Genomic DNA, 11,812 nt, shown 5'->3' on the forward strand with positions numbered 1-11,812 from the left:
GGCCTTGGCCAATGGCAGGCACGTGACCCCTTTTATGTCCAATATAGGGGGGAAACATCCCCAGACCGAACCACAACCCAGCTTGGTGAGTCCCACTTTGTGGTAGAGGTACTACCAGGATTGCACATTCGAACGGCCCTTTCTTTCCAGAAGGATGCCACTGGGGCAGGTGGACCAACTCCTTCAGCCAGCAAGGGGGGGGGGAGAGATGGGGGTCTCGACAAATAAAAAGGGTTTGGGGACTTTCTTCTTCCAGAGCCTATTCCCTGTGCCCTTCCACCCTTCCTACACCCCCAAAAGTACTTCTAGGTATTCCTTCTTCTCTCCAGAAGCCCCCAGTGGCTTCCAAGGGGGCCTGCGCAACTGCACAAGGAAGTTGCATGAAGGGGGGGGGGCTGCTATGCTGCGGCGCCACCACAGGGGACCCCAGGAGAGGCGTAACTGAGAGAAGTGTAGAATTTCAGTGTATTTGATTTAATAAGAGCACCAAAAATATAAAGATATAAGTTTATAATATCAATTGTTAATTAATACCTGTAGGCTGTAGTTACCTATATAAGCCAGTAGGGAACAGTATCAGAGCTTGATACAAGGTAGTACAGAAAAAACGGCATGAGCTAATTAATAAGGTAAGCTCATGCTGTGTCATGGGGCGTTTGTAGTCTACGTCAAATGAAATCTGATCTAACAAAGAACTCTAAAAGTGTATAAGTATCTCTCCATTTTGTATAATAATTCAGAGGTGTGGTTTTAGGTCGGGAGACCCACATCCTCTCTTATGCTGGCATAAATAAATATACCTTTTGCTTCTGAAAAAAGGGGGGGGAAAGAACCTAAGTCGTCCCTTGTTCTTGGTAAATCTGTGCTAGGAAATAGGGAAATGCTTTTGCATCTAACATAACTAACTGGGTGTGAAGAAGGGCCTTGGCCTTCTCCTCTTGCGGCCAGCAAATAAATGATGTGCAAATAAATGATGTTACCCGGCCTGAGCCTCGTCCTGGCCGGGGAGGGCGGTTTAGAAACCGAATAAATAAGTAAATCTTGCAAAAGGGCAGCAAGGAAATCGGCCGCTCGCTCTGCGCAGCCACAACTCAGCGCTGGTGTCGGAAGGTCCCGGCAGGGGCCCAGGCAAACCCCCGGAGGAGAGGCCTCTTGGCTCTTACAGCGGCAGGGGCGCGTCCTTCGACAGAGCCTCCATGACCAGGTGCAGTCTACCTCCCGGCGGCTACTACTAGGCCAGCATCTACACCTGCTTCGGCCTTTGACCTTTAAACCCGACTGCTGTCTCTCCAACTCTATCGGGCCGCTGCCTTCGATTGGCCGAGCCGTACCCAATGGCGATGCCGGCGCGGCGGGTTCTTTAAGACCCAGCCAATCGGCGGGAGGAAAGAAAGGCGACGCCAACGACGCTGTTTGTTTACGCGCAGAGAGCCCCGCCTTTAGGACGCTCACCCAATCGCCGCACGGGGAAGTGGCTCCAGAGCCAATAGGAAGAGTGGGGGGGCGGGCCGGACGAGACTGAAGGGACGGCGCGGAAGCCCGCACCAATAGGCTGCCGAAGAGGGCGGGCTTGCGTGTATCGCGGCCAATCGCAGCTGGAGCTGTCGGAGGCGCCGGCACACCATGGCGGTGCCAGCGCAGGAACCCGGAAGCGCCGCGAGGGGCCGGGCGGCGGCGATGGCGGGGCCGAGGAGAGGCGGCGGCGTGGAGCTCGTGCAGCTGAACGTGGGCGGTAGAAGGCGAGTCCCTATAATGGTAGAGTGCCCCTGCCCACGGAAGCTCCCTCCGGCGCCGCAGGCCAGGCTCCGACCCCCTCCGCTCGGCCGACCTCGCAGGGTTGTTGTGGGGGCGGGAAAGGCACTCGAGTAGGAGCCAGCGAGGCTTGGCCGCGCAGTGCGAGCAAAACGGCCCTGCAGTGTGGAGACCCCTGCAAGGGGAGGAACGGCCTCTCGGCCCCGCTGCGCTCTGATGAGGACGTTAATGAAATGGTCTGTATTATTGTATTAATTTCCAATGACAATAATACAGTAGGAGGTTGAGAGTTCAAAGCAGTTTGTTTATTAGGCCCAATATACACACCGGGTGAGAATTGCCCTAAATGCACAGGACAACTCACACCGAGAACAAAAGATTACACCAACGTTTATAACTTTGGTTTAGGGATGTTACAGTTACATAGATTCACTGCCCATTGGATGTCTGCTTCACTTTAATTAGCATGGCGTATTAGATATTGGTCAAAGCTGTCTCTAAGCAAGCATTAGGTCTTGTGACCACATTCCTAAGTATGAAGGTAAGATACTGTTTTTCTTTACTGGTGAAAAGCCGTACCAGGCAATCAATGTAGTCTTTCATTCTGGCAGCTTATAATGGCATCTGCCAGACTCATGCTAACTTAATGATTACACATTAGGGCATCTGTTTCAAGGATTAATACTTTACCCCTTATACCTGGGGCTGCATGTCAATTACATACATGTGCTCTCACATGGTATTGTGCTAGATGCTAACCTTTATATCCTGGGCTTAGCATCTTTATAAGTGCGAGGATGTGGACTGAGCATAAAGCATACATTTCCAATACATTTCCCATAGCATATAATGACTTCAGGCATTGCATTAGCTCGCGCCAGAGGCTGTTGCCCCAAGGGGGTGGGGAGGGGGAGCGTTGCTATGACAATGAGAATGCCAGTGCCAGCCAGGCCGCCCTGACCGCCCTCTTTGCCCTTCTCTGCAGGTTCAGCACCTCCCGCCAGACTCTCACCTGGGTCCCGGACTCCTTCTTTTCCAGGTGCCCTTCGGAGAGAAGAATGAGCGAAGGGGCAGGGGGTGGCTGAGGGGGCAGGGCCGAGGGCTGCAGAGGAAGGTTGCCTTGCTCCACCCCCCACCCCCCCAAGAGGTGCAGGGGAGACACACCGCCCTGCTGTCGTTGCAGGTTCAGGCCTTGGAATGAAAGGCAGGGGCCCCAGATGCCCACGGACCCCAGCACAGCACTTCAGCGGCAGCCGCTGGCATAGCTGAAGACCCCCACCCATGTGTGGCACAACTCAGGGCAGGGCAGGGGGTTGGCTGTGGTTCTGCTAGGTGCAGCTCAGCGGTGAAGCAGCCCATCTTGTTTCTCTTACTCTCTGCAAATGTTTTCACTAAATGGGGATGAAAATGCCACGCATTGGTTGAGATGTGACTCAGTGGCAGAGTGCCTGCCTGGCGTGCGGAGGACCCTGCCCTGGCCCGGGACATGCCCACAGAAAGGCCCTCTAGTAGCTGATGCCTCTGCCAGAGAGTGTCCACCAGTCAGAGGAGACTGCAGTAAACAAGATGGGCCACGGGGCTGGTTCGGTCTAAAATAGCTTCACGCATCCAGAGAAGCATAGAAGAGGGGGGCTTCCTCAGCTCTGCTTCTTGCTTTAGACTGATTCAGGCATCACTCCTTAGTGTCTTACCTGCCCTCTGTCTGATTTGCAGCCTCCTCAGTGGCCGGATCTCCACTTTGAAAGACGAAACAGGCGCTGTGAGTAAATTAAAAAACCTTTCTTGGCTCATAGAAGCACAGAGTCGGAAGGGGCCATGCAGGCCATCTGGTTCGACTCCTTGCTCAAAGCAGATCTCCAGAAGCGGGAGCAGGAAGAGCGCTTTGGACATACTGTGGGTGTTAGGGCCATGCTGCATGCAAATCTAGGGTATCTAAGTGCTGACGACAAAGGGCAGAGAATCTTATCTGTCTTGGTAGAGTTTATTTATTTATTTAAAACATTTATTAGCAGCCTTTTTTCCTCGTGGAGCTCAAGGCGGCTTACAATACAAGAAAAACATTATAAAAACACAATAAGAACAACAACTATAAAACCCATTAAAAAGTGCAATTTAAAACCTTCAGTAAGAACTGCCAATAAATAAAATAAAAACCAAACCAATGAAATGTAGTCATAAATAAAACTGTTTTCAAGTGTCTCCTGAAGATTGACAGTGAGGGGGGGCCCACACATGCACCTCCTTAGAGAGGTTGTTCCATAATTGTGGGGCTGCCACCAAAAAGGCTCTCTCTTGTATGCCAACCATGTGGGCCACTACCTGTGACAGCTTTGAGACTGGATAAAGGGTTGCCTGGCCTTTGCTTAGGATAGCATTTGGCAACGGGACAGGTAGAATCCTAAGAAGTGTCTGACTGCTAAGAGACCTAGTGGCTGTGAACTCCCCTGGGACTTTTCCTTTGCACACATTGGCTTTTGTTGCACTTTCTCCCCCATCGGCTTGCCCCCCCCCCGACTCCTGTCCCCCCTTTTCTTGCACTGGGATGCCTTTGTGGAATGAGATGCACTCTTCTTTCTTGAGTGATGGCCAGTGCTAGGCTGTTTCTTTGCTAACCATGAGGGAAATCTATCACTGCTGATGAACTGTAGCATTTTGAGATGGTATAGTTATCTGCCCCAGCTGCCTTCTGTGTGGAGTGGGAGTGGATACACCGGAGCTGAGCAAGTGTTGAGTGGCAGGAGTAGCCCTTGGCTAGGGCTTCTTGGGCAGCTGCGAATCGTCCCAGAAGCAAGACTAAAAAACCAGCCCTGTTGCTTTCTCCCAGATCTTCATCGACCGTGACCCTGATATCTTTGCTCCCATCCTGAACTTTCTCCGGACCAAAGAGCTTGATCTCAGGTATGATTAGAGGATGTGTAAAGCTGGGGAGGGAGAGGCATGGGGGTGGCACAACTTAGAGTGTTCTGGAAGGCCTTTCCAGTCACAAGGTTTAGGGTAGCTATGGCAGGGTAGAAGATGTGCTTCCCAGCCACCACCTTGTGTTCTATGCCCCATCTGGTGGGGCTTTTCCTGGCTTGCTTTCTCCTGATCCCTCCCCTCTGGGAGGCTGAGCAGCCCCCCTTTGTAGCCCACTGCAACCCAGTGTTAATTTCTAGGCTTCCCATTCTCAGGTCAGAGCCCAGAAGGGGATGTCTGGGATCTCCTTTTGCACAGTGTTGTTGGCAGCGCTCCAGTTCCTGACGCCTGTGAGTGCTGGTGGGGAAGTCGGATCTGCTCTGCTGCTTACCCACCTACGCCAGTCAGAGAAGCTGGGGGTGGTGGTGGTGGCTGCTTTTAGCGGCATGTCAGGCTGTCTCCTTACTGTCCGTGTTGTTGCCTTAGGGGGACCAATGTTTCACTGCTGCTGCATGAAGCCGAATTCTACGGGATCACTCCACTAGGTACGCCCCAGGGATTGTCAGAGTACTCTTGGGTTGTGAGAGGGGTTTGGAGGAAGCCTGGGTTGGTTTGCGGGCACTTCCATTTGCATCTGGGGTCTCTTCTTCTCACCCCCCACCCGGTTTTGAGTCCTACCTTCTCCAGTTCAATCTGCTTCCAGAGGGGTGGCCCCATGGGGTGCGTGTCAGTGAGGTCAGGGTCCAGTGTCCTCCCGCAGTTCATCACCTGTCTTTGTCTGTCCTGTCCAGTTCGCCGCCTGCAGTTGAGCAACGAGCTTGAGCAGTCGTCTTGTGGGAGCGTCCTTTTCAATGGCTACCTGCCGCCCCCAGGTGAGGAGAGGGCGTGACTGTGTTATGCCTGGAACCTGGGGGTCAAAGAGGCGGCCGGGAATGAGGCGGCCACAGGGGGGCAGCTTCATTTGTGCCCCTCTGGCCCCGACCCCTCCTCTCCTTTGCAGTGTTTCCTGCCAAACGGTGGAACCGCCACAGTGTTGCAGGGCCGCAGCTGGCCGTCCGGTCAGGGGGCCTCTCGGAGCGGGCTCTTGTGCGGCGGAGTAATACCATGCCCCCCAACCTTGGCAATGCTGGGCTGCTGGGACGGCTGCTGGAAGAGAGAGGCACAGGTACTGGTAGGTGCCAAGCAAGAGCTGAGGTCCTGTTTATGTGCTGGCAGATGCCATGTGAGTGTGTGTGTGAGAGAGAGAGAGCCAGGGTCTATGCCGTGAAATTATTCTGTGGCTGTGAGTAGAGAGTCACAGTGCCTGAGCCTCAGTTCTCCCAAGGTGTAAAGTGGGAGTGAAAGTACCCCCACTGCACTGAGCTCAGCTGTGCCCGGTTCCCACTTTCCAGGGCTTGTGGAAGAGCCATCATGGATTTGCAGATCTTATGGGTTGGACGGCGGGCTCTGTGGCTGCTCAAGTAAGACCTCACTGGTCCATTTCTCTCCTGATGTGGAGGGCAGGAAACGTACCTCATCCCCCCCATCTCAGAAACTGGGTTTTGGTTAGGTGTATAAGCCTAGCCAGGAAAGGGGGTGTTTCTCTGACAGGGCAGACGAGGGTAGTGTTGCCTAGCGGCAAGAGTGTCAGTCCCATTTCCAGCCCCTGCTCCGTCACTGGGCTCGCAGGCCGGCACCTCTTTGTCAGCCTCGGGGGCCTCCCGAGCAAGAACCTTGGGGGGGGGTGCCCTGAGCCCCTGGGAGGCGTTATAAATGTGCTGGCAAGATAGAGGGTGGGAGCCCAGTACCCTCCACGGGGAAGGGGCCACTCCATTCTCACTGCAGACTCGGGCTGGGCGGGGAGGGTTCCTGGAGCAGCCAGGGCTTTGCTCAGAGCTGCTCCCTGTGTGTTTGCTGTACCTATGGATATCCCAGTCTTCCACAAGGCATCCAGGCCAGCCTCCCTGTTTTCCTGTCTTTTCCTCTTCCCTTTCAACCTCACAGCATCCCTGTAAGGTAGGTTAGGCAAAGAGAGGGCGGAGTGAGGATTTGAACCCTGGTCTCCCCAAGGCAGTCCTGTAGTCCACCTTCTGTGCTATACCAGTGTCTGTGTCCTGCCTCTCTCTACAGGTGCCACCAGCGACCCAGGCATGGTGCGCCTCATATGCGGGCATCATAATTGGATAGCCGTGGCCTATGCTCAGTTCCTGGTCTGCTACAGGTAACTCTGCAGTGGGGGTGAGGGGACGCGACTGAAGGATCCAGGCTCGCCCTGAAAGCAACCCGCCCTCTCTTTCACCCACAGGATGAAAGAGACTTCTGGGTGGGAACTGGCATTCTGCAGCCCTCGGCTGGACTGGGTCATTGAACGCGTGGCACTGAACGCCCGGGTCGCCGGTTGTTCACTCGGTGACAACGACAAGATGGTGGCCGCGGCATCCTGCAGCGAGATCCTGCTTTGGGCGCTGCAACCCGATGGGAGCGGTGTGGAGATTGGTGAGGGTTGGGGGGGTAGGGTGCCATTCTGTGCTTTCGGTGCCCGCAGCCAGCCACTATCAGGCCCCATGCTGCTCCGTCTGGTCCAAACGGCCGTGCAGTGTCTGCCAGGGGGCTGGGCACCAACGGAGCCCTTTCAGGGGAGAGACCAACAACTGAAACAGGGGCCAAGCACTTGTTTTTTCACTTGGCTCATGTGCAGACCTTTAGATACCAACCTGCAGGCCCCCCCGCCCCCCCCCCCCCGCTGCCCTGGCACAAGAGGGTGTGTGTCCAGGTGCCCGGGCTTGGCTGCAGCACCTGAACTCGGCTCCTTCAGTCTGGAAGTTTTGTGTCTGGGGGGCTGGGCAGGCAGGGCCCCTGTGTCCCACCCCGCGCTTCCTGTTCTTCCTCCCCCTGCTTAGGTGTGTTCCGCTTGGGGGTCCCTGTGGAAGGCCTCCTGTTTGTGGGCAGCCAGCTGATTGCTACCAGCCACACAGGCAAGATTGGTGTCTGGAACGCCGTCACCAAGCACTGGCAGGTAGGTGGGGGAGGTGCAGTGAGGCCCAAGCCCAGGAAATGCCCTCTCTGGGCAGGTAAGCCCCAGTCCAGTTTGCCTGGTATGGTGGGCAGGTGGGGAAGTCACTTAGCACTCCAGGAGCTGATTAAGGCCGCCCACTTCCTGGGGGCTCTGCCCCTAGCCGCTTTGCAGACCCACAGAGGGCTGGCTGTCTGGGCAGCTGAGGTGCAAGGTGGGGCCCTGTGGGTAGCCAGGGCCCCATGCTGGTGATGCTGCAGCTGGGCTGTCTCCCTCCCTTCTCCCCGCCCCCAGACTCAGGACGTGAGCCCGATCAACAGCTACGATTCGGCCGGGTCCTTCTTGCTGCTGGGGTGCAGCGATGGCTCCATCTACCACCTGGGTGAGTCAGGGAGGTGCCTAGTCCCACCAGGCAGGGGCACAGAGGTTGCAGGTGGGTTTTGCCTCTGCCCAGATGCCGCCAGGACAAAAGCAGTCCCTTTCTGGTAGGGGAGGGGGCAGGAGACAGGCCCAGGCCTGCCACGAGGGGCCGCCCTTCGCCCCACAGATGGGGATCACCAGGGCCTGTCTCCTATGCGGCGGCTTCTCTTCCCCCGGCTCTGAACAGACGTCCAGAAGTTTCCCCTGCGCATGAAGGACAATGACCTGCTAGTCACAGAATTGTACCGCGACCCGTCTGAGGACGCCATCACCGCCCTGAGTGTCTATCTCACACCAAAGAGCAGTAAGCGCTGGCCTCCCCTCCCCCAGCCGTGTCCAGAGCTCCCCTGGCCCAGGCACCCTCCTGTGCTGCTGTGCGCCTCGTTCCACCCAGCTTGGCTCCCTGGATCCTGGCCTCCCTTCCAGAAGGGTGCCCTGGCCCTGCTTCCGCCCACTGCTGCACTTTCTCCTCTGAGCGGCTGGGTGTGCTCTTGTGGGTGGGGTAGGCCTTGCCCCTCTTCCTGGCCCTGTGTGATTGTGTTCCAAGTTGCAGCCATGCTTCCTGGCACAGGTAACAGCGGCAACTGGATCGAGATCGCCTACGGCACCAGCTCCGGCATGGTCCGCGTGATCGTCCAGCACCCAGAGACGGTGGGCTCGGGGCCGCAGCTCTTCCAGACGTTTGCCGTCCACCGCAGTCCGGTTACAAAGGTGATGCTTTCAGAGAAGCACCTGATCTCAGGTATAGTAGGCTTGCGGAAGGCTGTGGGGGTGGGCTGGAGGGCTGTCAGCCTTCTGGGGGAGGGGGCTCCCGTCCCTATGTTGCCTTCACCGCCTCTCCTTCTCCTCCAGTCTGCACTGACAACAACCACGTCCGCACGTGGACAGTGACGCGCTTCCGCGGGATGATCTCCACGCAGCCCGGCTCGACCCCACTTGCCTCCTTCAAGATCTTGGCACTGGAGTCCGGGGATGGGCAAGGGGGCTGTAGTGCTGGCACAGACATAGGTAGGTGGGGCAAGGGGGAGCCCTGCAGGGCAGTCTGTTCTTTGCCTCCCCCCTCCCAGTTTCCAGACTCTGCCTCCCCTTCTCCTTGCAGGCCCTTTTGGGGAGCGGGATGACCAGCAGGTGTTCCTCCAGAAAGTGGTGCCTGACGCCAGCAAGCTGTACGTGTGCCTCTCCTCCACTGGCAAAAGGTGAGTCTGTAGCCGGAGCAGTGGACAGGGCAGGGGCACTGCTCTTTTCTAGAGGAGGCAGCATCCAGCTCTTCCCACTGGCTTCCAACCCTTGCCCCCTCAAATGCCCGCCTTGCAGGCAGTTTCCGCTCATACCCCTTCATGGGACAAGGCCTGGGGTGATTTTTGAGGTGAGAGATCTCCTGTCGCTTGACGCTTGGTGGATGGGGGAGTCTCTTGGAAAACTGAGAAGCTCTTGGAGGTAAAGGTGCAGCAAGCCAGAGATGGTGTTGGGTGCAGGATTGAAGGGGAAGCAGTCATGGCCTTTAACCCCCAAAGCCAGCCACGCAATGGCTGTGTGTGTGTTGGGGGGGGGGGGAAACGACAGGAACTGCTGGTGGGCCAGGCGCACTGTGCCTGGGAGGGTGGGCCCCAGCTCTCTTGCCCCCTTTCTTCCGCCACAGGATCTGCACGGTCAGCTCCGTCGACGGGGCTTCCATCACGGCGTTCATGGTGCAGGAGTGCGAGGGCTCCAGCCGCATTGGCTCTCGCCCACGCCGCTACCTCTTCACTGGCCACAGCACTGGCAGCGTCCAAATGTGGGACCTCACCACAGCCATGGAGAGGCTGGAGCGAGCCCCAGGTAACCGGGCAGGCAGGTGGGAGGCACACCCCCTGGTGGAGCAGTGGAGCTGGAGGGCCTCAGGCTGCACCAGGAACCCCCAGCCCTACCTGCCTTTCCCCCAGATGCCGGTGGTCTCTCGGAGGAGGAGCTTCTGCAAGAACTGGGCCACTGTGACTTGGCACTCATTCACACCCCGGAGCCACAGAGAGCTCGACCTGCCACCCCCAGGTAGATGGGCACCAGTATGCAGGGGGAGGAGTGGACTCTGCCTCTTGTAACGGGCAGTGCCTGTGTGTGGCTTTACCCTGGCCCCTGGAGGGAGGGCAGCTGCAGCATTGGGTTTGGGACCCAGCTGAGGCGAGGGTAGCCTGCTGAGAGGGGCTCTTCCCTGTCCCCTTTGCTGCTCTAATGTGTCGCCGCTTTCTTCAGCAGCCTCCAGTTGCCAGATGCTGGTGGCATTCGAGAGAAGCGGGCTCTGGACTCCACAGCCCTTCGCTGTCATTCCGGCCAGTCTGTCCGCGAAGCCCACAGTCAGTCGGGGGGCGTCGACAGGTGGCGTGTCAGTGGGAACTTTGTTGAGCGATGCCAGGAGCGTGCCCGCTTTTCTGAGCTCGCCCAGCCTGAGGGCCGTTGGGCCCAGCTCCCCGAGTACCCCGCAGCCGCTGGAAACCAGAGACCGTCCAGCGGTGGCCCTCCCTCGACGGAGCCCACCTTTCCGCTGGCTGCCCCCAGGCGGCCGCTTAGTGAAACATCCTTCTGATCTGCTGCCTGCCATCCTTGGTGACGGGACTAGAAGCTCTCTGGAAGGGGCATCCACTGCCCGCTCAGGTCCCCACGGGCTCCCCGTGTCTGGTCTTGCTGCCAGGTGGGTTGGGGTCTGTGTGCGTATGTCGGCTGCTCCCAGGACCTCTGCCACCTGTGCCAAGCAAGAATTCAGGTCTGGCTGAGAAGCTCCTTGCCTTACCAAGACACCCCCCCCCTCCACTTACAAACTACTCAGGGTTTTTGCTCCCAGGGCACTGTGTGCGTTTCTCCTGGGGGAAGGATTTTGCATCAATTTCCCCCATGGTTTCGGCAGAGACTTCCCTGGGGGGGAGGGGCTCCCTCCAAAAAGCCAAAGCTGTCTGCGATCGAGACCAATGCACTGTTACTATCCTCTTTTTTGCGACAATAAACTTGAAGGGTCACCCCCACCCCTGCTGCCTTCCGGAGTCTCTGGGGGAGCCTTTCAGGCAAAGGGAACCCACCGGCCAGGAAGGTCCATGAGGAAGGGATGCCTGGAGTTTCACATCCACTGAAAGGTGGGGGGGGGGGATGTGAATTCAGCAACCTGGCTGGAAGCACTCGCTTGCGGTGCACTTGGAGGCTGCCGACGGCCAGGCAGGAAGGTACAGAAGTGTACAGGTGGGTGGGATAACTGTAGATCTGGCGGGGTGGTGGTGGTGGAAGAGCAACGCTCCAGAGATGCATGGTCTGCCTTCCATCTTTAGCCATTGGCTGAGATGCTCTGGTGTCTGGATTCTGGACTTCCATCTACTGAAAGGACACCTGAGCTCTGGCCGTGGCTTCTTGAAGCAAACCAGGGCGAACAGGAAAGGAGCCGGGTTAAATATTTCTTAATGGTCAGTGGAGCCAAGAGAGTGCTGGCTCCTAGCCAGAAGCCCCAAGACTTTTGCAGAGCCAAAGTCCGGCATGAAAGCCCTGTGCTGTCCTGCAAGGGGGATGGAGGGCGGGGAACTTGGCCCTGGGACATGGCTGGGGGTGGGGTCCTTTGGGCTTTGAGAAATGCCTGCCTGGGGTGGTTCTTCCTGCCCCTCCGGAGCTGTTGCAGGCCTGTGAGCAACCCGCTGCCTGGAGGGCACCCCTTCCTCCGATCCAGCTCCCCCCCCCCACACACACACACACATTTGGAGCGAGCTTCAATGTGCATCTGAAGATACTAAACTTCCCTGA

The 11,812-nt window shown here is 57.2% G+C and overlaps 1 protein-coding gene across 1 annotated transcript; it reads left to right on the top strand.

Annotated features, from left to right (window-relative positions):
* The first annotated feature begins 1,677 nt into the window (after positions 1-1,677).
* On the top strand, positions 1,678-10,619 carry SHKBP1 (SH3KBP1 binding protein 1). Its single transcript, XM_056846287.1, is given in 18 exon segments — positions 1,678-1,739; positions 2,738-2,791; positions 3,466-3,511; positions 4,577-4,650; positions 5,134-5,192; positions 5,439-5,519; positions 5,648-5,818; positions 6,757-6,847; positions 6,932-7,122; positions 7,527-7,642; positions 7,934-8,021; positions 8,247-8,363; positions 8,631-8,801; positions 8,912-9,067; positions 9,159-9,255; positions 9,699-9,877; positions 9,982-10,087; positions 10,238-10,619. Coding segments are annotated over 18 exon segments (2,241 nt in total).
* Positions 10,620-11,812: the final 1,193 nt, after the last annotated feature.

Source organism: Euleptes europaea, chromosome 3 (genome assembly GCF_029931775.1).
Source record: "Euleptes europaea isolate rEulEur1 chromosome 3, rEulEur1.hap1, whole genome shotgun sequence".
In the NCBI taxonomy this organism is placed as follows: Eukaryota; Metazoa; Chordata; class Lepidosauria; order Squamata; family Sphaerodactylidae; genus Euleptes; species Euleptes europaea.